This window comes from Motacilla alba, chromosome 5, assembly GCF_015832195.1.
Source record: "Motacilla alba alba isolate MOTALB_02 chromosome 5, Motacilla_alba_V1.0_pri, whole genome shotgun sequence".
Lineage (NCBI taxonomy): Eukaryota > Metazoa > Chordata > Aves > Passeriformes > Motacillidae > Motacilla > Motacilla alba.
Genome location: NC_052020.1, coordinates 260,540 through 288,223, shown reverse-complemented (window position 1 = coordinate 288,223; position 27,684 = coordinate 260,540). Strand labels below are relative to the sequence as shown.

The 27,684-nt window shown below is 45.1% G+C and overlaps 1 protein-coding gene across 8 annotated transcripts in view; it reads left to right on the top strand.

The window, feature by feature from the left end:
• Positions 1-27,413, top strand: part of TEAD1 (TEA domain transcription factor 1) — a 154,665-nt gene extending 127,252 nt beyond the window's left edge. For 7 of the 8 annotated variants that reach the window (XM_038139449.1, XM_038139447.1, XM_038139444.1 and 4 more), the window contains 4 exons: positions 9,020-9,193; positions 19,756-19,896; positions 20,775-20,927; positions 21,549-22,238. In XM_038139449.1, coding sequence (XP_037995377.1) covers positions 9,020-9,193; positions 19,756-19,896; positions 20,775-20,927; positions 21,549-21,662 — 582 coding nt within the window. In that variant the 3' untranslated portion in view covers positions 21,663-22,238. Of the gene's footprint in view, positions 1-9,019; positions 9,194-19,755; positions 19,897-20,774; positions 20,928-21,548 lie in introns of all 8 variants that reach the window. The other variant, XM_038139442.1, reaches the window with a different exon arrangement.
• The last annotated feature ends 271 nt before the right edge of the window (positions 27,414-27,684 follow it).

The window sequence follows — 27,684 nt, the reverse complement described above, 5'->3', positions numbered from 1 at the left end:
AGGCAGGGTTTGCTCTGGCGCCTGTCTTGCTGCTGACCTAGTTTAGCAGGTGTACCAAATTGCATTGTGTTCTTGGCAAGAATTCAGTGCTTGAACTCTAAGTTAAAGCCTAATCTGTTTCCTAACCAAAACAAAATTAAGGACTTGCCCAGAAAGCGTGCATATTGCGTATTGGATTTTTTTTAATGAAGTTTTAAATTTTCTTTTAATTTTTAGTCTGTATACTATATGTGCAAGGGTAGTTTCTGAAGTTGGCTGTAATGTTTCATTACTCCAGTAAGCCTTGAACCTTGACATTAATCACCATATATTTACCAAGAGCTAGGTAGCCTAGCACTGATTCTACTGCATCGCAGATAAATTGAAAGAACTTCCTTCAGCTCGAACCTGAGAATTTTTTTTTGAGATAATTTCTGAAAAGCAAATACTATCCTGAATGGTTGATATGGACAGCCCATTCTTGTTCAGATTCCTGGCAAAATACAGTAGCCCGGAGAAAAGAGAAGCTATCATTTTCTTTTTATAAGCCAGCACTGGAAACCATAGCATTTATGGGCTCTGGCCAGGGGTGTTATCCAAGGAGTGTTTACCCTGCACAGTGGGGATTGGAGACATAGCCCAGAAACCTTACAACAGAGGAATGCTCCTGGCAGGGACACATCCCCATGAAAATGCACCGTATCTCAGCTGTCCATGCACCAACCACGTGGCAGTGTGCTGCTTTGCTCAATGTCAGCTTTGCCAGCCTCAATGAGCTTTGAGGTGCAGCAAATGGCTCCCTCAGTGCTTACCTGACTGTCGGGCCTGCCTGGTTTCCCTGGAACCCCGTTGCCTTCCCATGGTCTCATGGCAATCCTGCCTCTGGTGGGCTTCACCTTAGAGTCCTCCCGACCACTGTGCAGCACCTGCTGCACCCCTGAGTCCCTCTAGGCAGCACTTTGGGTTTCTGCTGCCTGGTACAGCATCCAGGTTTCCCCAGCAGTCACCCTCATCCATGCACAGATTCCCCAGCCCTTGCTGACCCCATGGAACATGTCCCGCTGATTTATGGGCTCTGCCACCCCCAGCCTGCCCCACACCAGGATATGTGTGTGTGCCCCAGCTTACTGGGAAAACAGGATGTGGCCACGTGGCACCAGCCTTGCTGTCTGTGTGAGAATGAAATCTCACTTCTGTGCAGTCTCATTGGCTGTTTTGCCACCTAATTATCCCTTTTCTGGAGGTCTTTATAACATAAATCTACATGCAGAACTCCTGGGCTAATATGGTGGAGTGCCTGTGTGTGTGGGGTTTTATGTAACAGGGAGCAAACAGGGGCTGAGCAGCTGAGCAGCTTTGGCAGTGCAGAGAGAGAGTGGAGCTGTGAATGGAAGCACGGTTACCCAGGATGGCCCCACAAGTACTGTGAAACCTTCCTTGGAGTAAACTAATATTATTTGAAATTCCTGAGGGTGCACAGGCCCACTGGGTCTTGTCCCAGCTTGCAAGAAGACTGCTGAGAAACCCACCTTTCAAATGCATTTATGCAGGAGGGTTTACGGGATGAGCAAGAGCATCAAACTACCCGGACTTGTTTTAAAAAAAGCAGTTACTTGTGCACTGTAACACTGCAAAAATGAGACTCTAGGAAAAGTCAGCTCCCAATTTAGATCGTCCTTGCATCCAGGCGGGGCAGTGCTCTGCATGGGGACAGCCTGCAGCACCCAGACAGGTGCCACGGGGACCCAAAGGATGAGCCCCTGTGGCACTGAGTGAGCATCGCTGCCTGGGAAAGGGGAGTCAGGAGCAGGAGAAGGGTTGCTTACCTTGAATTCAGTAAATCTGATTATTTGGCATTGAGAGGGCATTGGAAAAAGCCCCCAGGGCAGTGTGGCCAGTTCCCAGGGCAAAGGGAGAAGGATGCTTGCTGGAGAGGCTCTGGGCAGAGGCCCTGGTGTGCAGGGGCAGCTCTGTGCCTCCTGCCAGCCTGCCCTGTCCGTGTCCCCCTGCTCAGACCTCTCCAGCAAGCGCCCAGAGCTCTCCTTGGAGCGGAGAGCGAACCCCCAGCCTGCTGTTGTGCCGCTGCAGAAAATGTGGATTCTGCCTGCAGCCTTGCACACCTGTCTCGGTGTGGCTGTTTTACTGCAGGTACAGTTTGCACAGCAGAGGAACAGTGGGGTTTTGTTCCTTTTCACATGAAATCAGCGAGGCAGGTGACCTGAGTGTGTTTCCACAATGTGCTCATGAAGTGGTGCAGGCACGTGCTGTGATTGCAGCCCCTCCTTTGTGCCTCTGCTGACCTCAGAAATGAATGTATTTATGTGCTGCTACAGGAGACGTGCGTAGTTCTCCTCTGTCTTCTGAAAAAGGACACTTACAGGTGCATCACATTGCTGACTTTTCACAGAAAATTACATAAATTAGTATCTTCATCAAATGTGCTTCCAACATTTCATTAACAAAAGGTGACCCTTCCTCCCTCTCTCCCAGCACAGAATCAGACCAGAAAGCCTCACAGTGGTAGAGGCAAGTAGACCAATTCCACCTTAAACTGTAACCTGGAAGTTTATTGAAAACTGTGTATTTGGGGACAGGACTTGATCCTGGCAGACCCCTTGCAGTCCCTATTCCTGCCCAGAAATTAGCAATTTAGGTTTGTCAGCTGTGGTGACTTCCATGGCCTGCAGTGGGGCTGTGCATGGGCACAAAGGTCCCCCCACGGGGAATTCCTGGCAGGAGTGGGGCCTGAAGCATTTCTGTGGCTCTTCCAGTGGCAAATGGTGTTTAAAAGTTTTAAAAGAAGCTCATTGCCAAGCAGTTTAAGAGGTTAGTTTAGATTGGGCATTCTGGGGGGTTGGAAATCAGCTCCATAGTCCTCTCACTTGTGGACAGCAGTTGATCTTCTTCCTTGTGTAGACACAAAATTGTTCTATTTACAAAAAAAAAAAATATAGAAAGGAAACAATAAGCAACCCTCACTGTAACTCTGCATGGCAGAAGATAGTCTGGGGAGCACAAGATGGCACAGTTGCAAAATATGGGAACACTGGCTCTGCAGCTGAGGATGGGTAAAATTGCTCCACCTTTTACATGAAAATCAATTCAGTTTACAAATGTCAAGCTGTATTTTCTTTTTGTGACATTTTGTGCTTAAGTGCAATTCCTGAATGGCGCATAGAAGTTTCCCTTGCGGGTCCAAGCAGCAGCATTCCAGTTACCTTTGGTTATTCCCTGCCCTGTATAACTGATCTCAGCAGATGGAGCAGTTTTTGTGCCCATCTGTTGCTTCCAAGACAGGTTTTCCTTAATGGGGGCTTTCCACTTTTATTGTAGTGGTTCTGTGAAAGTTCAGGACAAATGCTTAAACCCAGCAATCCCATGTTCCCTAACAGATACAAACTGAGCATGCAAGCAGGTTAGAAAGGATCTAAGCAACTGACTGCTACACAAGTGGATATAAAATTCAAAGACTAGAACGGAAATGAAAATAATTCAAAATCTTTATATATGTATGCACATATACACACATACTCAAGCTTGATTTTCAATCAGAGAAAAAAACTCTATCACCACCCAACAAAAAAAGCCCTTTCTTCTTTTTTGAGGCTTCTTGCTCTTGCTGTCACATTTATTTAAATCGGGAGCACTTCAGACAGCTTTACCTTTAAAATATCTATATAGGGCTATAAAGAACATGGCTAATGGACATTTTCAGTATTAGTCCACCCATCCAAACTGTCAGATTGTGTTAGGTCCAAATTTCAAAATGTATTTTAAAAAGTGGTGAAGAAATAAAACATTCTTTATGTTTTAATTCAGGTTTTATTGTTGTTGTAAAAAGACTTTGTGAGCCCGGGGAGAATTGTGCCTGAGAACCAGAAAGGGAAAGCAATTGCTCAAGGGCCATAAAAACAGCCTGCCATCATTAGCCAAATGCAGTAAAATTCACCAAAGTTAATCAAACCACCTAAGTGATGAAAAATAAATGAGATCTTTTCAAAAGAAGCCCTCCATCCTTGAACAATATCCATTGTTGCAAGGATTGTTTATCCTTTCTGTACTCCCTGTAAACAGTATAACAAGCAATCCAGCATTTCACTCACAAGGAAGTCCTTGGTTTAGTGTCTTTGTGCTGTGAAAGGACAAGAAAGCAAACTCACATTAGGATGAATGTCTCAGAGCTGCAGACTCAGGATTTGAGGTCATTTTAATCTGGATTCAGAAGAAGTGTTGCTAAACACAAGGCTCATGTATTTTGCCGTGCTGGAGAGCTGCTGGTTGGCCATGGGATGCAAATGTTCATCTCTGTGAAATGCTCATTTTTGAGTCTCCATAGCTAGAAGTCCCAAGAAAGCGCTTTAAAGAGGTCCAGTAGTGAAACTGTGGCATGGCAGCAGACTTCCCATCCTGCAGGATTCCTGGGGCCCCCCATGGATGCCTGATGGGAATGCCAGGCTGGCTTCCCCAGCCCAGCCGTAGCAGGACATGGACTTTCCAGGGCGGCTCCTGGGGCCAGAGCGGGGTCAGGTGTGTTGGGAGCCCAGCACCGTTTATCCCCCAGAGTCAGCCCACAGCTGGGAAGCCTGCTGGGACCTGGCTGTGCTCTCGCTGCTGCCTTCATGGGCCTCTCTTCCTTCCCTCAAATCCGCTGCCAGGGAAGTCTCCCAGCAAAACTGGAAGTGCAGGGGGCACGTGGGCTGGGTTGGCACTGGAGTGGGGTGGGCTGTGGCTGTGAATTCCCCACTCTGCCTGCCCCCAGCACCTGTCCTGGCTGGCCCCAAGGGCTGTGCAGCTGGCTGTGCCTCTGCCCTGCATGTCCCCAGCTCGTCCTACAGCCCCCCCAGCCCTGCACCCGCCCCAAAACCGCCTGGCCCGGCTGCAGCGCCAGGCTCTCGCAAGTTGGGAAACGTCCCCTGCTCTGCTCTGCAGAGAGCAGATAATGACATGCTCACGTGTTCATTTGTTCCTCTGCTGCATTCAGGGGAGATGTAGATGGCCCTTCTTTGATAAGCAACTATTCAGTAGTTTGTTTTCTTCTGCTGCTGAAATGCGTGGCCCCGTGCCCTGCTGGCTGTGCACTGTCTAACCTCCCTTCCAAATGGAATTAATAATTCCCTCCATTTGCATTTCACAGATGTGCTAGTGCAGTCTTTTTGGATGAAGGAGCATTATTACTCACAATTGACAAACCAAGAAGTTCAGGTGCAAAAGAATGAATGGGCCACTGATTTTGAGGGTCCCCTTTGATTTGTCATGAGCTTGATTTTGCAGAATACTTAACATTATTGAGAGCTTCCTAGAGTCAGGCATAATTTTCCCATCTGAGCACTCAGCACTTCTGGAACTGGGACTGCAGGGTCTTAAATCAGACAGGCCAGAGCTGAAAGATGCATCTTCACTGTTGCAGAAAAGCTGATGGACAGGTTGTGTAAGCACCTTGCCCAACCAGCGAGTGCCAGTTTCACGCTGGGACTGCTGTGGCAGTGGCTGGGAGGTGCTGGGCAACACTAAGGTGTCAGGGAGCTGCCTTCCCTCATCAGCTACCTCTCCGCTTCTGCAACCATAAAGTCACCCAAAATCCCCTTTTACTTCACATTTCTTGTTCAGTCCCTGAGCAGATCCAGGCAGGAGTCTGAATGCCGGGAGGTCCATGAAAAGCCAGGTTGCCCATGGAGCTGTATGGTAGCATACATCACAGAAAGTTCAGTTAACATTTCACAGGAATGTGTTAAAAACCTTAACAACAGGACTTGGTACAGACTCCAGTTACAGCATTAAAATGTCATGTTTATAACTCCCAGTCTGCTTCAGTGGAGGACAACAGCAGCAGGAATTAAATATTCAGTTACTAGTGTTTTGGTAGAAATAAGAAAACTTGTTGGCAGACCAAGTGATTTTCTTACATCAGCAGGAAATTAAAGAGTTTCAGATTTATGAGATACGGCGAGGCAGCAGAGCTGAGGCTGGGCAGGGTTTGGGTTAGAGCTGCACGCAGACTGCTGACACACCGGTGCCTGGGTTCCAGGCAGCCCACCCCACCTGGCTCCTGCTCCCCCAGAAGCACAGCCCCTGCTCGGGCAGGTGTGCCAGTGGGGTTTGGGAGGGTCGAATCACAGCTGTGCCCCTGGTGCTGCAGGAGGGTGCAGCACCCCTGCACTCGGGGTGCTGTGCCCATGAGCAAGGTCATTCCCACAGAAACAGCTGCCCCCTCTCAGGCCACTGCCTTCCACCTTGCTTAGCATCTACATCAGCCTGTGGATGGGGATTCACCCCCCATGTGCTGATCTCTATGGTTGTGTCAGAATATAAGTGCAGAACTGGTGAGGAGCTTTTGCAAATACACGTGCTGGCTGATAAAAGCAGATGTAGGTGGTTTGTCTTTGTTCTGCACCAGCTTAAATGCTTGCATCCCCTGCCATTGGCAATTTGTCTTGGTTCTTTTGAATTCCTAAGTGGATTATAATTTTTCTCGTGGTATTATTTGACAACAGTCATATTTCATGGCTTTACTGCATTCTTTGGATAGTTAGAATTTTTCTAAGGGAAGGAGCTCAGCTTTAAGAGGCAGCCATCTCCAGGGCATGTCGTGTAATGCAGACACAGGAGACAGAGCTGAAAATGTTCTTCCTATTCTTGTGTACTTGTGCACTTGGAAAACACAGGATTTGACTTGTGATGGTTTATGGCATCTAGAGCCCATTATTGCCCCTATGCCAGATGCAAATCCTTTAAATGCTTCAGCGTGAGTGAATTCCTCAGCAGCTAATGTACTTCAGTGACTCTGGAATACTCAGTCTAAATCAACAGCGAATTCTCAATATAACGAGGATGTTTTCAAGCTTTGCAGACACTAATGGGCTCAAAAATATAGGCAGAAAACTTTTCTCCTTTGCCTTTATCTGTGCATCAGTTGCTGTCGTGGAGCGTGTTTGTCTAAAAGCGACAGGGATCGTTTCAGGATCCATCTACCCTGCTCCAGTATTGCATTATCGTTTGTTAGTGTGCAGAAATATGCCACGTCTAATTAGCTTAGTAATGATTGTACTTAGCATAGGAATTGCAGCAACATAAGGAGAAAATAATCACACATTGCAATATCAAAATAAACATTTCTGTCCTAAGAATGTTGTCAGGTGATGTCATACCATCTGTCCTACTGTACCCGCTCAGAAATTTTGCTGCAGCAGCATCTGGTGCTTTGGCGAGCTCTGCAGACAACTGTGGCAGCTTTGCAGCTGCCTCCAACTCCGCTTTTATATTTAAAGAGTATTAAGACTTCACGCTCCATGCCCCTATAAATGTGTTTGCTTTTACTGAAGTTTGGATCCTGAGCAATTTGTATATTTGCCTGGCTTGCAGAATAAGGCACAGTGTGTGAATTGTCTTGGGAGTTTGCAGTGGCCAAACTGTAAAATGCAGCTCTCCCTTCCCCCTTCCCTCCCCAGCCATCTTTGGGCTGGGAGGGAGAGAGACACCCTTCTGGGGAGGAGGACAGTTTACAGGAGAATCTGAGCCCTCAGCTCAGTTTCCATAAAAATGTGGTTATTTGTACAACCTGGAACAACTCCAGCAGAGAAGACTGAGAGGAAACAATCCCCAATTTTTTTTTTTTTTTTTGCTTGTGGAAATGGCTCAACGAGATGTTATGTTTTCCTTTTTCCTTCCACAAAATTTAAAAAGAAATACAACCCTGCAAAAAAACACAGGCTGTATCTCGTTTTTGGCCCCATACCCAGATGAGTGTTCTCTGGTTCTAAATTCAGATTTCACTGTGCTAGATGATTTTTTAATAGATTTCAATTTCATTTCCTAAGTGCAGAAATCCAGCCAGTCCATTTCCTTTTCCCTGGAGTTTTGGACATCTGCTAGGGAAGACTTTGCTCACACCGAAGGAAGGCTCTGAGTGCTTGCCCAATTCATTTAGATTTGTCACTTCAATTTGTTCATTCAGCAGGTACATTGTAAACAAAATAGCTTAAATGAGGTTTGCTTTGGGGTTTTAAATATTTTATTTGTGCCTAGCTTTTGGGAATTGCCCCTTATGTACAGCATCTGTTCAATGTGACAGGGTTCTCTCGTGTTCATTGACTGCATATCGGCTTTCCCTTAACTGAATTAGCAAAATGTTTTGTGAGCTGCGTGGGGAAAACCCCCGGTGTTTAATCCTGCCACTCTGGAGCTCCTTCACTCTGCTCTCGTGACCCCGGGAGGTGCTGATTGACTGGTGGAGGGTCTTTCGTGTTCATCCTTCCAGTTCCGTTTCGGGTGCTGAAAGGTTCTCTCGGAGGAATGGCAGCCCCTAAAGGATGACGTTGGACTCCTTTGGAGTAGACTTTACTGGGCCAAGGATTTCCCCCAGGCAGGAGAGGCACTGCCAAGGTGATTGCTGTGATCATAATGAAGTGTGATGGGATGAAGTTAAGAAATAGGAAATTGAGGCTGAATGTGTTTTGGCAGGGATGGTCATCTACAGAGCTGGCTCCCGAGGGAAGGGGGAAAAGTTGGGCTCCTTAATATTACATGTGAGGACAATGTCTATAGGAGCAGCAGTGCAGGGTAACTGGCCTTCTTGCCATCCTGCAGTCAAAAGGAAATGCCCTCCATCTCTTTTAGTTGAGATGTGCTGCAGATGGAGGTTTGCAGCCTGCATGAGTGGGCTCTGCGGAACGAGCAGAAATTCAGGCTCTGAGGACACAGGGCATTAAAACTCACTGTTTAAAGGAGCAAAAATAGGCCTTCCTCCTGAGCACATTCATCTTCTGTGCTCAGTGAAGGGCTCTTTACCACCGTGCTGCCACTGGGTCTTGCAGGGTAAATTACCCCCTTGCTTTGGGGTTTGCAGTGGGGACGCAGGTGTTTTTTTGACGTTGACCCTTGTTCACAAGGGTCTGTGACACAATCAGTGAAGTTGTTCCTGGAAACCACTCCGCAGAAATCCCAGCGCCAGGAGCGACGTGCGGGTCATTCAATCCATCAGGGCACAGCCCCAAACCCTCTGCTCCTGTCCCGCAGCGCTGATTTTCCTGTTTCTCCCTTGCAGTACAACAAACACCTCTTCGTGCACATCGGACACGCCAACCACTCTTACAGCGACCCCTTGCTCGAGTCGGTGGACATCCGTCAGATCTATGACAAATTTCCCGAGAAGAAGGGCGGCCTGAAGGAGCTCTTTGGGAAGGGGCCTCAGAACGCTTTCTTCCTCGTCAAGTTCTGGGTGAGTAAGGCGTGCTGGGGAGGGCTCTCCTGCCCACAGGGCTGGGGGTGTTCCGCAGCCCGGGGGGCCTGTGGAAGTTGCTCCGTTGTCATGCGGGGTGCAGAGCTGTTTGCCCTCCAGCTGGGACAGAGCTGGGACTCGCTGGCAGCTGCCCGAGCAGGGCAGATGGGCCCCAGCCCTGCCTGGCTCTGCAGCAGCCAACAGGTACCCAGAGCCCCGTTTGGAGATGGGGATCTGCCATCTAGTGGTCCGGGAAAAGCTGGGAAGGCAGGGAATGGAGCCTGCTTTGGGGTATTTCCGAGGTGCAGCTGCTGCCAGGACCAGTCCTGCCGTCAGCCCGTGCTTGTGCGGAGAGGAACGAGCAGGGCGGGAGCTGAGGCAGTGTGAGCCTGGCTCACAGGGCTTTCTTCTTGAGGCACATCTGCTTTCTCCTTGCCTTTCTGTTAGCCAGCCATAGGCCTCTGCTCTGTAACTTATCATATTCAGAGCAAGGGTGAAAAAATATTTGGAATGGAGGGCTGGGATGCTGCATATTGATCTAGTCACGATGAATTTCATTGATAAGCCAGGTTTTTCTTATTGTATTTGCAAAATATCATGTCAGCAATATAATCATAAAATAATAAAACCATTCAGATTGGAAAAGGTCTCTAGGATCATTGAGTTCAACCATCAGCCTAGTCCACCACTAGACTACTAAAAGGTTCATCCAAAAGGATCAGCAAATCTGCAGACTGAGCCTCGTGCTTATACTAAAGCCTTTTATACTCACTAATTTATTGGGGTACTTTTTTGTGGTATACTCCTTTTCATAGCAGCAGTTAGCATGTAAGCATTTAAATTTTTTCTTTTAAAACTTCACTAAAAGGGGTATATTTAGTGTTTAATTACAGGGTGGACAGGTTGAGGCTGAAACCAGAAGAGGTTAATCTCGAGCCACTGCTTAGGATCAGATTTCCATAAGTTTATCTATGGGATTTGAAGTACTCTACACCTTATAAATCCCCCAGACTTCACATCTTTCCAAGAGCTTCTGTGGCACCAGATTTAGGAGTGGAAACTGGAATGAGGGAAACCCTTCTTTTCTCAAATCTGGATGTAGAAGGACTAGGCCACTGAGCAGAAGCTGTGTTGGACTGCAGAAGAAACCCACTGAGAAATTCAGGGGGCTTAAAACTGGGCCTGTGAGCTGTAGACCAAGTGTTTGAGGGCTGGCTGAGCAAAGAGGCCAGAAAGAGCAGACAGCAGAGCAGTGGGAGCTGAAACACAGTGGGTACCAGTGGCCTGGAACAGGCAGGTGAGAATGTGGGATCAAAAAGAGGGAGGCAGTGGGAAGAGGGAGCATTTTGGGGAAGGAGCCTGCAGGGAAACACAGGGATGAAATGTGGCAAAGAGGTTTCTGGGAGGTGAGAACAGGACAAACATAACAGCAGGAGAAATCTGGCTGCAGTGGAGCAGAGCTTGGAGTTAGGGGTCCGTGACCACTAAACACATTTCCTTGTGAAATTTGACTTGAGCTGAGGCCATCATCTCACCAATCCACTCTGTGTAATAAATATTTGCAGAGCACACTGGCAAAAATGGATGTCACTTCACATGCCTGTTCTCATTTCCCACAGAGGACGATAAGCTTCAGACTTTATACTAGACGTGGCTGCAGCAGAGATTTATGATATGGTAATTGATGTATTGTATATTCTGCTTTTTCTCCATATGGAAGTTGATTTTCAGGCATACTGAATGCTTAAAGGTATGCCTAAAGCCATTAGAGACCTTCTTTGGATCATTGAGGTCTGTGGTGTTCTCCTGACTCTGACAATCCGAGCGCCAGCCCTCTGTGCTTTGTCTCCTGCCAGCAGTGCACACCTTTAGCACTCCTGTCCCAGTCCCTCCTCTGTGAGGTGGGGTGACACCACCCCTTCACCTCAAGTGCTCGCTGACAAATCAGACTCATGGCTGCTGTAAGGTCTCAAGGTGATGCCACAAAAAAAAAAAACCTCTGTGAAATGCATAATTCCGTGTTCAGCACAGGTTCTGAGCAGCCCAGGAAACAGCACAGTGAGCAGCAGAGACAAAGAAAGGCTGTGCAGATGTTCAGAGGGTGAGTGTGCAGTTGTGTAGCTAAAGCCTGTGACATGATACAGTTCAGCAGTCAGGATGTGCAGGCAACTTCAATCCAACATTTCCTAACCTCACCGTGCCTTCCAACATAATGGCCTTTTAATACAATTGTGTGCTGTATTAACTTAGAGATTAAAAAATACACAGTGCTAACATCCTTCTGAGTTATACATTAAAATGTGGTAAGAACACTTTCCTGAGCCATGATCTTAAAATAAATCAGTGGATTTTCTCTCTCATCAAGTGAGTGAGGCAGAGAGAAGGTGCCTGGGGTAGTGTTTGAGTGTTGCAAGAGTCACAATGAATGCTCTTCTAGGAAAAACTTCACACCAGGGGCCCCCAGCCCTAAACGTGTGTAGGAATATGTACAGGAAAAGCAGAAGGTATCTAGTCATGAGAATTAGATCCTAAACTGTCAGCTTACTGTCCTTCAGTACTTTCACCCCAGTAGGGCATTTCTTCAGAAAAAAAGGATGCCGTTCCCTTTTTTATGGGGAGTGTTGAAAAACTGTTTTAAACAGTCATAATGTCACCAGGAAAAAGCTGGCACAGGTTGCTGACAGTGGTTTTGACCCTATAAGTAACCTCAAATTTATTCATGTGGAAAGAGATTCATTTTGGCTGAATTAAGTATCTGGTTCTGAATAAGTATCTACTCTCTCATCATCTGCTACCTCCCCTACTCTGTAAGTTCACCTCCTCCCTGCTTCTGCTCATGATGTGTGGTTATTGCTTAGTCCCAATTCTCTGTCTCACCATTTATTTCCCATTTCCCCCTTCCCATCCTTTGTGTTGTCTTCCTCCTTCATCACATGTAGCCATCAATCCTTTGCTCAGCACTGCCAGCTGCTGCATCCCAGGTGATCGTGGCAGTCCTTGTTTTGGTGGGCAAAAGAGGAAAGTGAATTTTGGTTGGGCAAATAATTACAGGTGTGAAAGCAGTCTGAGGAGAAGCAGTGAAGAAAAGGCAGGGTCTGAGTGAAAGAAGTCAAGCAAACCAGAGAAGGGAGGCAGGGGAGTGTCATGACGTGAGAGGCTGGAAAGTGAAGGTGAGGATTTGGTGCCAGAAGGGATGGTGACCCTGCAAATGGATTTAAAGGAAGTCAGCATGCCACTGGAGGCAGCACAAAGGGTGTTTTGTTTAGGCATTAATCGTGCTGTGGAATGGGTATATGGGAAACAGGAAGACCACAGATGAGTACTTGTGCTGAGGATGACTAAGGCAGAAAGCAGCTCAGCTCTGGTAGCTGAAAGAATACTGCTCTGGCTCTTTCCCATTTAGTTCTGCTTCAGGCTGCTCACCAGCACAGTTTTCCCGTTGTCCTGGTTTCAGTAATAAGGTTTGACTACAAAAAAGGTGTGAGGGAAAGGTCTGAGATCTTGCAAGAAGACATCTGCCAGTTGTGGAGTTGACTTAGCAAGGCAGCACCGGGATGGAGTACAAAGCAAAGTTTGTTTTGCTTTGCAGAGCTTTCCTGGTTTATTCAGATTGTATCTCATGGGAAACACAGCCTGATGCTGGGAATGGATGAGCTTCTGGCCCTGGTCCTGGTGACACATCTGGATGTCACACTTTTGGGCCTCTTCCTACCCAGAAGTGCAGGAGGTACAAAAGGAAGAGACTCCTCCTCCTACACCGCCTCAAACCACCAACCCCACGCCCCGCAGTGCAATGCCCTGGTCCTTGTCTTGCACCTGGAATGACTCTGTCCCTCTGCTTTATCCCAGGTAGCCACTGGGAACCACGGAGCTCAGGGAAATTGCCACAGAGACAGACTTTTACACTAGTAGAGGGAGTTTTACTTGGTGTGTTGTAAATAAGGAACAACCTCCTGACGGTGTGGAAGTTTGTGTGACGGGGGTATGAGACTGGAGATTACTGGGTTATAGAACTAAAACAAAAATAAAGGTTCCTAAATGAATGTAAAAGCTGTCCTAGAGCACTGATGCAGAATTCAGAGAAGGCTGAAGAGTATCTGTGGAGGAAACCTTTCCCTGGGCTCAGGTTAATTGCACAGTCCTGCTTCTCTCTCCTTATGGGACTAAGCCCAATCTGTGCAAAACAACCAGGAATGATTTGTGCCATCTAACCTTAATCTGAGTATGGGCAATGTTCCTGGTGGTTAGTTTGTATTTAAACTGCTTTTGTGACTTGGGAACAGCCCCAAAGTTTTCTGCTCTTTGAAGTTCCAGTTAGCCTGTCTAAAAGCTAAGTCAGCACAGGGTGCCGTGCTGGTTTCTTTTACTGGTTCTGTCCATGTTCATGTCTAGTGCTAGCCCCGCTGATTGTTCACTACCATTCCTAAATTCTCTAATTCTAACCAATACACTTAGGCCTCCTAGACTAAATTCTGCTGCTGTAACTTTGTTATTTCTCTCTCAGGTTTTGCCTCAGCCCCAAGTGCAGATTTGGAGGCAGATTTTGTGTGACTTTTCCATGTAAGCTACAGCAGTGTGCAGTGGGTCCTGCCTCCACTGGCATCCTTAATGCTGGTGTAAGCACACCTTGCAATAACGTGCTGGGGTTTCGTGTCTCTCACACTGCCAAATGCTCTGTGCCAACCTCAACTCTGATTTCTGCAGCTACAGGGACAGGTTTGGGAACCAAATATGTCGGAAAGGAGGAAGGATGTTCTCTCATTGGTGACATAGGAAAAAAACAACTGATATAAATTAATGATGGCCTGTCAGGCTTCCTATGGATCTGATCCACTGACTTAATTCTGTGTTTGCAGTAGCTTGAACTATTCTTCTAACTGAGGAAAGCTTAGCCAGAGCTCACTGCAACTCTGAAACCAAGACCCAAACTCATCTGAAGATGCATGGATGATATTAATTGATGTTTAAAATGAATGCCTCTATTTGCAGGAATCTGCAATGCAAACTAGGAGTTTTAGAATGTAATGCATATTATAATTAGGGCAAGCTTTTAAAGATGCTTTGAAGTCCTAAACATTTTTGAAATTCAAATGTGGGATGGAAATAAAGGAATCTACACAATAAAGGGGCATTAAATTATGTCTCCCAAAATTTCACTGTTTTATAGATGTAAATATATGCCATAATTAGTGGTAAGTAACATGAGGAGGATAGTTAAGTTTATTCCTATTCTTATTCAAAACAGCTGTGGCATGAAAAATAATGCTCTTTCTCTTTGTGATACACTGGAACAAACAATTTACCCATGTAATCAGTGTTCAGAAATGGCTTGTGCCTGTGGTCTCCTCCCACCCCCTCCTGAATTTATCCCCATGTGCCTCCAGCCGTCTTAAAAAGTGCAGAGACTCTTTGTGCCCTTCATTCACACACACACAATTGTGGCTATGGCCTTTCTTTTTCTTTCTTTTCTTTCTTTTCTTTCTTTCTTTCTTTCTTTCTTTCTTTCTTTCTTTCTTTCTTTTCTTTCTTTTCTTTCTTTTCTTTCTTTCTTTTTCTTCCCCCCCCTCTCTTTCTTTCTCTCTCTGTAATTTATATTGCATAATCCAGAATCTTGGAGTTCCCTCCACACACACTCTGAGCGTGACTGCCAGATGATCTGCAGCTCACAACCGGGGCCTGTGACGTGACTGGCTCCAAGACCAGCATGCAAATGTATGCAAAACAAGTGAGCACTGGAGGAAAGCAGCCGGGCACTGGAGGAAAGCAGCCGGGCACTGGAGGAAAGCAGCCGGGCGTTGGAGGAAAGCAGCCGGGCACTGGAGGAAAGCAGCCGGGCACTGGAGGAAAGCAGCCGGGCGTTGGCTTTCCCCGGCTCCGTGGCACAGGGAGCAGCACCCGGAGCAGCGCGGCGCTGGGCGGCCGCAGCAGCTCGGCCTGTCCATCGCCAGCCCAGCCATGTGGGATGGACACAATTCCCGAGCTGCACAGCAGCGTGCCAACGCCCCAGATGCTCCCTTTGGAAAAAATTGCTTCACAGTTTGGAATCGCTGCTCTTTGGCGGAGCTCTGCGAGGAGGAGGCGGCGCATGAGCGACCCACCTGCGGAGCCGGTGTGAGCAGCTGCGCAGCCCGGGCTGGGTGATCAGCGACCTTCTGTGCTCGCTGCTCACTGCCGAGTGCCGCTGCAAGCTGCCCGGCCCTCCCCAGATCCCACTGCTCCCAGGAGGTGCTGTTTTCCTTCCACTCAGCAGGATGGGTTTAGACTCTTCTCAGCAATTTTTGCTGGAGTTGCTTTTTTGTTAGCCAAAGCTGTTGTTGTTACACAAGCACTCTACCCTCTGCCCCTGCCTGTAGCACAGAGCCCGAGAGCGCTGGGGAAAGGAATGGAAAGGTGGTTTTTAATTTATTTTTACTCTTTATTTTGGTTGCAGCCATTTCTCCTTAGGTGCAAGCTCCAGCACACTGGCAGAGACTTCTCCATTCAGTGTGTTGAGCACTTGGTGCTCTTAATGTGCCATATTTCCAGTGCTACCCATTGACAAGCTGTGCTTTATTAATGAATTAATCATGCTCTTGCACTGGAGATAGGGTGCCAGAAATCTGAGTGCCTCTTCCACCTCCAAGTGCATTCATATAAAACTCAGTGCCCAGAAATAAATCTAAATTAGAATTTTACTCTTGAAAGTAAAAAGAAAAAAAAAATAAAAATTCCATTTGTGGTTTTGGGTTTTTCCTCCCTAAATTGTATTGATCTTTAAAACTCAGTGAGTAAATGGACTCCTGTTCATTACATGTTCATCCCATAATGTTTGAAATGCCATAATGTTTGAACTCACACCAATATATTTGAAGTCACCATTCAAAGAGTTATGTATCTGTATAGGCAGCAAGAGTGCTCCCCAAGCCCAGTGCCTGGCACCCAGAGCACAGCTGCCTGAGAAGCTGTATGGGAGGGAAAGCTGTTGTACAGCCCAGGAAGGCTTGCAAGCTGTGTCTGAAATGCAGGAGAAGAGCTGGAGACAGAGCACCATGGAAATAATGCACCAGAGCTGGTGACAGCACTCCAGAGGCTTGTTGTCACCTTTTTCACAAGGATCATTGAAACAGGAAATTATAAGGAGAAGACTAATAAGATCAATTTCAGCATTTCAATTTTGTTGTTACTGTAGTCATGTAGCCCTACCTGCCATGTAGCTCAGGCAGATAACCTCACTAAGAAATGTTTGCCTTTGGACAGCACCAAGCCTACTCGACCCAGAGCATCCCTGTCAGATACTCAGTGGGTGAAAAAAGACCCCAAGGTCATTTCTCCTCATCTGAGAATTATGATGGCCAGCATTCCATGGCCATCAGGGTTACCAGCCCCTGCCTTGTTTCCCATTTTGCTTTTGCTTAGCTGCCTTCTAATGCCCCTTTCTGCAAGATCCAATCTAGGAGAAGGCTCTTCCCCATGTAGCAACTTGTAGGCTATGACAAGGTTGTGGAAAAACTTCCCTTGGAAAAAGTAAGTAGATGGAGTTTCATTAGTCATTCACTACAAAGGATGTTTTCCAGACCTGAAATCAGCTCTCTGCTGAACACTTTCCAATTTTCCAACATCCCTTCTAAAATGTAGACATGAGCTGTGGAATCAGCACTGTACTAAGGAGCTAAAGCTGAATACCAGGGCATTCATTTATAACACATCACCTTATTCCCACATCTACAACTCTCACAGCCACATGGGTACTCATGACCTTTTATAGAAGGGAAAAAACACCATCAAAAATTTTATTTTAATTTCATCAGCTTGAAAAATACAATTTAGCTTTCAGATGTATATGTTTAGACAAATCCCTTGCTATTTAAGCCATAATAATATTCTTAAGTCCTTAAGACAAAGTTGTTATGGTACTAAAAGAGGCTTTGGTGTAGCCTTCATTTAAAAGCATTTGCTTGCCAACTCCTGTGATTTTTAATGCTGGTGTTGGACTGTTTTGAAGAGTCTTCAGCTCTCAGCAATCTCAGCAATTAGATGAATATGAAAACTGTTTACAAAGAGAATTCTATCCTTCCTTGAAAACACCTTTACTGTGTGCTAGACTCAAAAAAAAATCCAAGAGCAAACAAGTAAATAAAGGTAATTCTCAACTATATGATCATCATCATGGGACTTTTGCACCCATGTTGTGATTGCATAAGAGGAAATCATGACAATTGAGTGATGGTTTCAAGTGTTCCTCACTGCAACATCAGGCCCCAGCCTGGATGTGTTGTGTACACAGAACTCCCGGCGACTTCAGCAAGGGCTGGAAGAGCTGTGGCAGTGAACAACAGAGTGACAGATGGCCATGTGTTACTTTTCCAGGTTAAATGTCAGCATGTAAATAGAGCAATTAGGTGTTTTTTTCAGCAGGCTTCAAAATCAGAAGGCAGCAGATAAAAAGTTATCCTTTTTTAACTCTAAGCATTTGCTACTGCAGCTCGAAATGCAAGGTCTGTGCAGTTCATTGAGGGGTGGTATAGTTATGATTTCTAAAATATTTTGCTCATATCTGAAAAGAGAGAAAATGCTTTGCTAGTAAAACTGCAATTGTGTTAGCAGCAGGAATAATTGCATTCGAAGAGATTACTGCTGTTATTATTACCATCATTAATTGCAGCAGTGCAGTTGTTTCAGGAGAAATCCCTCTCCTTCAGAAATTGCGGCACGGCAGCGGTGGCGTGGCCGGTGGCTGCTGCAGTTCTCCATGTTTAGATGTTTGCCGTGCTTTGATTGCAGGCCAGCTGTGATGGCAAATTGCTTATTTGCCATGAGCTCTGAGCAATTCCTCAGAGCTCCTGTGACAGCCCTGCTTCAGGTGCACATTAAACATTAACTGCTGACCTGGCGCGAGGCAGGGGCGAGGAACAAGGTGGAACAGCGATAGGATTTCTTCCTCTTGTGCTGAATACGTGACTGTGGGGCTGTTTGTGTCACTGTGTGCAAACCTCAGGAGGCTGCTCCACTGGTTAATTTACAAAGCCAGCCCCAAGTAATCTTAGACCCGTGTCTTGTCTGTACCACAGACTAGCTCAGTGTGTGCTGTTATCAGAATATTGCCTCACAAGGCCGCACCACAAGTAAGGATTGCAGACACTAAGGAGGATTAATGAGTTGCTGCCAAGTTAAAAATTAAGTAGCAGTTAAGTAGCAGTTACCTGGACTGTGGTGAGTGCTCCACACTAGAATCATAGAATGGTTTGGTCACAGGGAACCTTAGAGATCACCTAAATCCAACACCTTCCACTAGACCTGGTTACTCAAAGCCCCATTCGCTCTGGCCTTGAGCACTTCCAGGGATGGGGCATAGGTAAGCATACCTGTAAATAAGGTTTTTAAAAAGTCTGAGGGTAAACATGAAGGTACCTGTCAAGTATTATGTATTCCATTTCTATATTAGGAGTAGAACCAAGCAGAGCTAGACTTGCAAGTGAAGCAGCTGCAGAAGTGCATTTCCCTGCTAAAATGCTCACCTTGGCCTGACTTTCAAGTTCAGGTGATTCTTTGCTGTCATGCTGCAGTAGCTGATCAGCTTTTTCCCCATAAAAGGAAAACCCTGCCCACTCTCTCCCTGGGCATCAAAGATGTCAGTGGAGCTAATGCCTGAATCAACAAATCCAGCTGTGCATATCCCTGGAGTCTGCCTGTATCCATATCAGCGTGCTTGTAAGTGGAGGGCTTTTGAAAGGGGCAGAAATGGGTCCGTGATGTCAAAGAGCAGAGTGGCAGAACAGCTCCAGCACGGCTGTGGGCCCAGGGAGGCTGGATTCAGCAGGTGACCTGCGGGGTTGCTTTGTAGCCAAATTAGTCCTGCTGTGCACAGGGCTTGGATAATGAATAATTGAAGGTAGAGCTGCTCCTCACTTGATCCTGCGAGTCTTGGTCTCTGATGCTGCCTGTCAAAGGCAGCTGGATGGTTACTGAGGCTGCAGGGAAATGCTGGGAGCCAGCAGATCCTTCCAGCAGTGTTTGCTGGTGCTGGGCACGGCTCTGGGCACGCGGGAAGCCTGGGGCTTGTGTCAGGCTCTCCATGGAGTCCAGTGTTCTGCTGAACCAATGCCATATGGCCTGGAAGAGCCTTATCAGAGACCCAGCTGTCTCCTCTGCCATGAGGATTTCATTGCTTTAAGACAAGGAAAGGAGAAAGTGAGCTGTGGGCTCTCTGGAGTGGGGTGGCTGGGCTGAATTCGAATCTGAAGGCAGGTTCACTTCAGAGGGGCTGGCTCTGCAGCCAGGCTCCTCACAGGTGATCATTCCTTTGCTCCAGGGATTTCATCAGCTATCTACCAGACAAGAATGTCACCTGTAGCCCACAGAAATACTGGGACATCTTTTATTGTCTAAAATTTGGATAAATTGCTGATTTCCTAAGGTTTTTACTGCAACAGTTAGGCAGCTACTTCCCTGACGGACTTTTTCCACTGTCACTGTCATCACCATTAAGCTTCCCCCATTATTTCTGAAAAGAATGGTGAGCTAGTGACAGCTTATGCTATTCACACTGTCAAATAAAAATCAAATCTTCACCTTTTTCCCCACAGGCTGACTTAAACTGCAACATCCAGGATGATACAGGAGCGTTTTACGGAGTCACCAGTCAGTACGAGAGCTCAGAAAACATGACAATCACCTGTTCCACCAAAGTCTGCTCCTTCGGAAAGCAAGTAGTAGAAAAAGTAGAGGTGGGTGTTGTGATGGGTATGTGCCTTGAGCCATTTCTTACCTTTGCCACGCAAAGACCTGTGGGCTGTGGTCAGCTCTCTGGCTGGTTTGCTGCACAGTGATATTGCAGCTCAGGGCTAAGCCCCAGACCCACATCTGTCATGTACAAAACAGTTTTGGGGGGAATTTTAGCCTAGAGCTGAAGGTTGAGCCTTTACAGATGTCCTGGTCACTGTTTATGTCCTCCTTAAAATAAGTATGTTTTCTGACCATAACAAAAAAAGGTTTTAATAATTTCTATTGTTCCAAGCTTAGAGACAGCCAAAAATCCTCAGAAACCACCATCTGAGGGATTGGTATCTGGACAGCAGAAGTCTGAGAGTCACAGCCTTACTCTCCCTCAGCAATCTAAGTCAGTCTGCTTTTCTTCCAGCTGTAGTCCTACATCTTTCTGTAGTTCATAAATTGCCTATTAAGTCATACAATAATATATCCATGTTTGTATGTGCACATTTAAGTGCAAATATGTAAGCTTATTTCTGCAGCTCCCTTTGCAGACAGGTGCCTCAAAATTCCTATAAAATCATCTTATCACACTTAATTAATTTCTACTCAGTTTGAGCCTTTATAATCCTCATCTATTCTGTTTGTTAATTTGCAGGTTAGAGAACAAGTGGTGATATTATAATTATTGATAACTAAGATCCCTTGCATTTTTAGCAAGGCATAGCGCAGGTAAGGCAGGGAGCCAGCAAGCAGGCGTGAGTGTTTCTGAGCCACTTTCTCTTTTTCCTGTCTACACAAAAAAAGAAAAGAAAAGAAAAGAAAAACAGATTTACCAGTCACTTTTTTTCCGTCTCTGAATGATCACATTTGAAATGGTGTTTATTTTTTTTAGACTGAATATGCAAGGTTTGAGAACGGCCGGTTTGTGTACAGGATAAACCGCTCTCCGATGTGTGAATACATGATCAACTTCATACACAAGCTGAAGCATTTACCAGAGAAATACATGATGAACAGCGTCTTGGAAAACTTCACAATTTTATTGGTATGGACCGGCTTTTTTATTTTTACACTTCTAAGATACTCTCAGGCTTTGTATGGCTTGCTCAGCTTGTAGTGTTGAGAACCAGTTTCCAAATCCCTTAGTCACTGCTACTTACCATCCCACTGACTTCAGAACAATTCCCCTGGATCTGGGCGCTGTAGACGCTCAGGATGAAAAGGCTCAGCTGGCTTTGAGTGTGAGCAAACATCTTTGTTATTCTCCACAAATTTCAGCTTTCTTTGTGTTTTCCACTCGAGTCTGGGCTTTGCAGGGAGCCTGAGGCAGTAGCTTTGAGCCATTGCGTTCATCTGATGTGTCCTTGCCTCGGTGACGGTGCTGCAGGTGTCAGTGGCATTAACCAGTTCTTGGGCAGGGAAAGCAGGCAGCAGACGCCAGCAGGTGACCTAAAGCACAGAGCATGGCTTTGAGCCAGTCTCATCCAGTGACCCAGCCTGCTCTCCCTGTTGCTCTGTGGTGTCACCCCAGCCAGGCTCTCAGAGCCGCGTGCCGCTGCCGCCAGGGGCTTCGGGCGGGACCGGGGTGACAGGGGTCACTTCTTGTTGCAGCCCTGCCGTTTCCAGGTGTGTGATGTTCTGCCTGCCTCCTCCTTTCCCCACACAGGTGGTAACGAACAGGGATACACAAGAAACCCTGCTCTGCATGGCTTGCGTATTCGAAGTGTCGAACAGCGAACATGGAGCACAGCATCACATCTACAGGCTTGTAAAGGACTGAGCAGTTATTTATATATACACTTCATTTCACTTCTTTATCAAAACACAGACTGTAAACCTCAACACTAAGTGGCAGTGCCTCTGGCCCAACTTTCACCCACATTTTTCTAAATCCTGTTTTAGTGAAGTCATTTTTAATGTGTTCATATATAATTGTAGCTGTGAAATTCTGGTACAGTTGTAAAAATTATTTCTAAAACTAAGTGTTCTTCAAATTTGTAAACCACAGTTCTTTGGGAAGACTGTATTTAAGAACCTAATGCCTCTGTCTGTGGAGGCCTATTTTTAATTCTGATAGAAAAATGTATGACAGAGCATTTGCCATGGGGAAAAACTGACAGCATTTATAAGAATTTATTTTGGGTTTTTTTCCAACATGAAATACTTGTTTTACAATGCAAGTGAAATTGAAACGAATCTTTAGCTATAACTGTAAATGAGTACACAAAGTTAAGAATCTTTATAGAATTATCTTTGTAACTAATTAGGGTGGAAGATATGGACGAATGTAATTCACTAAATTATTTTTTAAAATGAAACATTTTTCTGTTTGAAACCAAATGAAAAATATAGCCTTAAGAAATGCCTGATAGAAACAGACAGGTCCTAAAATTAGGCAAATTTTGTATTTTTTTCTCAACGCTAAAACTAATCTTCTAATCCCTTAAACTTTCAAACAGGTATTGCAGAGAAAGAAAACATCACCCCTTACCCCTAACATATCTAGTGTATTTTAAAAGAGTATAAAGTTGTATTGTACTAATATGAAAATTTGATTATTTAATGAAAAAGATGGCTCATTTTGCAATAAGTAGGTAAATACTGAAGATTTAGACTTGCATTATATGTAGTCTTGTGTGTGGGTTATATTTTATATGGACAACTATGTTTTCTAATAAGTTGAGCAAAAAACTTGCAACTCTGAAATCAAGAGATGAACGGAAACAACTGACATTGCGACAGCATCGAGTCACTCAAAACAGAGAGCAAAACACTGATGTGTTTGAAAGAAGAGTGTGTACACCTCTGAAAGGATCAGCAGCTTTAATATCTGTGAGACGCTAGAAAATCACAACCAGCATCAGGCAAAGAAGAGTGGAAAGTGGAGAATTCTTATTTTTTCTTCTCCTTTTCCTCTTAATCATGGTGCTCTTACAGCTCTCCCAGTTGTCTCTCCAGGCCTGGCAAAGACCTTACCCAAAACAAACACACACCTACCACGTGGAGTCTGCTGTCCTCTTGGAAAGCGTCCATCCGAGTGGTAGTGTTCATCCTTCTGATCAGTTCAGGGAAGACTCCAGGAGGTGAAGCACAGCTGGAGATATTTAATACTGTGGGGCTTGGCTCCAGGGCCAGGGCTGTGAGCGCCTGTCTGGGCTCTGCACACGTGAGAGCAGCAGCCTCACCCTCCCGCTCAGGACGCGGGGTGCTGCTCAGCTCCTCTCCTCCTGCTGCCCTCGTTGCCCAAGCAGGAGTTGTTTGGGCAGGTGCTGGGCCAGCAGAGGCTTCTCAGGCAAGGCATTTGTCTGGAAGGCTGAGGGCTGCCTGACCAAGCACGAGCCGCCGTAGGGATCAGCGATGAGTTATCAGCAAGGAGGGTCTTAGGGCAGCCTCCTGCAGTCCTGGCTCAAAGGCCCCGCTTAGCACGCCCCTCCTCCCTGGCCCCTGTGGCTCCTTCCTGCAACCAGCACAGTCCCTGTGCACAGTGAAAGCGTCCAATTTACTCCCAGGCCCAGTGCTGTAGTCTTCAAACCAGCAACTCTAATCCTTTTCTTTAAATTATATATTCCTGCATAGTCCTTTCTGTTAGAACTGCCCACTGCTGAAATGTCTGTTCCAGACTAGAGCCTAGGCGAGGCAGTGGGTCAGGCCAGGAGCATCCCTAACGCTGGAGAGGTCTGGGCTTTGAGGAGGATGCGAACATCGGCGAGGGGAAGGGAGACTGCTTCAATCCCTCAGCCTGATGTGACTCGAGGGGTGATGGTTTGGACGGTTGCTGTGATGTCTAGCTGCTGCCTGCTTGTGGATATTAGGGCTGATGATCTTTCAGTCGATACTCTGCGAAGTGAACAGAGAAACGTGTCCATGGCAAGGTCTCAATTTTAACGCTCATTTTTAACACTAACAATCACATCAGGAAAAGCACTGCATTGTAACAGCCTAACGGTAGCCCTTTATTCTAAGCACTTGGTGTTACAAGTCAAAAACTACTTTTTGGTTTTTGTTCTAAAGTTGTCTTTTATTTAGGGTTTGAATTGTGGGTTTGGTGATTTTTATTTTTTTTTTAATAACAAGCAAATTCTTTAAGGCATATAAAGTATGTAAGTCAATTTGCAAAACCAGGTACAGTTTGGTTTTTTTTAGTAGGATCTGGCACACTACAAATGCCATAACTATAGGGTATAAACACTCACAATGTTTATTGGTGTTCACATATGTAACGTTAGGGAAACTACTTCCGTCGTCTTTTCTTTCCGATTCTGTAAATGATCCATACCCTGTATATGTTAATTCTTAAAAGCCTTAATCCTTCAACTGTTGAGTGTGGGGTGTGTAGTCCAACAGGCTGCCTGTAAACTGTGAGCTCTTTTGTAAGCTGGAAGTACTTATCTTGTTACTGTTACTTTTTTGTAGGAACCTTTTAATTGAGAGCTGCCAAAGCATTACAATATGCAGTGCCTTAGCATTATATTAGAAGTAACTTTTAGCCTCTTAACATTAAATTTTATACATTGTTTTCCTAATTGGTTCCATTTTTAAACTATCCGTATTTTTCCCTGCAGAAATGCTCTTTGACTGCTTGGTCTGAACCAGCTGTCTGTACAAGTCAGTCCCATTGCAGAGAGATGCCTATACCAAAAGGAGAGGTTACAGATCCCTAGTTCTCCGTGAAAAGTGAATTGTATTAATGAATGCTGCCTTTTTAAATTTCATGACCAAATAATTAATTGTGACTCTTCTGCACTCTAGCATGAAAGTGCCTTTGGTTTGAAATTCCAGCTTAGAAAAGTGCTGCCATAATAATGACAATTTGTAGAGAGACCAAAAATATTTAGTTATCACCGTAATGCCTTTGGTTTATTGGAATAAGTTGAATCTACAGGCCTCCATTCACAAAAGAGCACCATTCATAGCAAAGGGATTTTGCTAATGATCAGCCTGCTGAAGAAGAATCTACTGTTTGCCATTTCTGACAGCATTGCAAACAAGCAACTGATTCGTCTGTGACACAAAAATGAAAATATTCCCATTTATATTCTCTTCATCCAGTCATGCATCTGCATAATGAGAGATCCATATCCTACAGAATTTCAGTGGACAAGCACGGCTTCATCGATCTCCTCTAATAATATCCTGGTATCTGTGGAGATTCTTTGCTTAGACAGCAGATTTTGTTTACAGAGTTGTGCGTGCTGAAGGTCAGATGCAGAGAGCAAGAGGAGCGCGGAGAACTGAGCACAGCGAGGGTAAATGCGATCGTGTGGGTTTCAGCATTGAAATGTGGAGGGTGAGCATTGTGCATCAAGGTGCTGCTGGGGGAACTCTGGCCAGCACGACTCAAAACACAGGGTTGTTTTGTTTTCCTCCCAGCTGATATCTTGGGGAAAAAAAAAGAAAAAAAAAAAGAAATCAGCTCCTCTTAATGATGATGATGTGTCTGTTTTTGATACCTTCTGTGAACGGGGGCCATACTCTCCACCACAACTGAAATCAATGGGAAGAGGAGCAACATTTCAGAAAGAACAAATATCAGCAAAACCAAAAGCTGTCAGAGGGATTATATAGTTGTGAATACATTATTAACTTGATTTTTAAAGTATTTGATGAAAACTAAGATTAACTTTTTATATAGAGAATATTGTGACACTGTGTGGTAAATATTGTGATAATTCAAATTCCCTTTCTCTAAAATATTATTTTTGTTATTCCTTCAAGGTCTAAATCTCACTTACCTCTATCAGACAAATAATCCTGTTGAACTCGATGAGACTGAGGTAGGGCAGAGACACTTTTGGCCCACAAGCAGAACATACTTTTTCAGTTGTTGCCAAACATTTTGGCTGAACTAGTCCATGTTTGTGACAAACTGCACCTCTGTCTCATTCAAACAAGCATAATGGTACCATTTGGGGCTGTTAAAAATTACTACTAACAAACGTAGTTTTACTTACTTGAATTCCAAACTGATGTTGTTTAGGTACTGCACCACTATTTTGAAGGAATCGCAGATCCAATGCCCGTTTCTCTTTCTCCCTCTCCACCACAGCTACGGCTCAGCTTGGCAGTGGCCTGTCCCGTGGAGCCCCCAGGGGACGGGCTCTTGGGAATAATGAAGGGTGTACATTGATGTTGAATGTAAGTAACTGGCCAGTCCAAGGCAGATACGACATTTGATGTGCTAATCCATATCTATTTATTTTTCCACTGCGAGTCCCGGGGCGCGCCTGCTGCCTGAAGCAGCGCCCTGGGAGTTTCCTGGAGCCCTCAGTCAGTCACACTGAGAGCCCTGATGTTGTCCCCCCTTCCTTTTCCCGTGAGGATACGTGTGCCCGGGCACAGGCGGATGTGAGGAGTAGAGCCCGGCTTTGTCCTTTGCTCAGGATGATCTCCTTTCCCCCTCTTATCTTTCATAACCAGATGTTTAGCCCCCCCCAGGAAAGATTGAGGCTGGATAAGTCAAAGTACAAGAAACACTCTGGACATCTTCATCTTTTAACTTTTCAGGTCATTCTTGCTGAGGTCATGTAATTAGTTTTAGTGTGTAAGTTAAAATCTTAAATGCACTCAGTTGACTAAAAGGAGATGGATCCCTGTTACCTCCTTACAGAATATGTGTTTTTGTTTTTGTTTTGTTTTGTTTTATGGGCCTCTGATTCAGGCTCATGACTGCAGACAAAAAATACAATATGTGCCTGAAAAAAAAAAAAGACAAAAGAATTTTATAACATTGAAAACCTGAATAGCCTTTAATTCTTCAGTACATTTTATGTAAAACAGGTTGGGTTTTTGTTTTGTTTTGGGGTTTTTTTGCCATGTGCATTTGTTCACATTTGTAAATGACTTAATGGAATTCTCACTTTATGTTTATTTGTGTAATGTGTATAAAATGGGTTTGTGACTTAAGCATATTCATATATGGTCAGTGGTTACTTTAATATTGTACTGCTGCTGGTAACTTTTGATGTAGAACTTGCCTTTTGATGATAAAGTACCTCTAGGTTAGACAGTGAGGGAAGGCTCTTGGAAAAAAACTGAATGTTCTCCAATGTTTTCTTAACATATTTGCAGAAGCTTTCAAAAGGAGTTTCAGTCAAACCTCTTGGCAGTACAGTATTCTTGTACTTGTTATTGTCTGTGTGTAGGTACTGGTACCTTTTTATTTTTTGTTTAAAATGTTTTAAGTGTTGGCTTTAAAGTGAATTTATCTTTAGTATGATAGTAATATGAAAATTATAGGTTTTGTGTGCAGAGAATTTTTTTATAAAGTGCTTTGTAAAAAAAAAAAAAATGTATTCTAGCTTTCGCGGTACATATGTGTGATAACTTTAATATCCATGACAGTTAAGTGCAATTATTTCATCACTCTAAAAATGCTATTTTTGTGTCGGTTACTGCAGGTGTTTTCATGTCTTTGCAAAGTGACACATTTTGATGCCTTCTTGATAAAGTGGTAGAATTTTTGTAGCTTTCTAGAAACTTTGTATTCATACAGTATCAATTGAAAATAAAGAAAATGAAAGTGTTTTGTGCATTTGTCGTAATCTCTTACCTCAATCTCTTCTTAATGTTGGGTGTAGCTTTCAAAACCTTTTTCCAAAATAGCGCAAGGCCAGACTTGCAGAGCTGCCTGTGTACCTTCCTGAAGGTGCGAGGGAGATCCAGCAGGATCTGCAGGAGCCTGGAGGGCTGGCGCATCCGGAGGCTGTGTTCCGTGAAGAGTCCGTCCTCCCCATTCTTGCCCCTGTGTCCTCCTAAAGAAGGGCGGCAGATTTTCGTGAAACGCCCTTTAAACCTCACCGTGG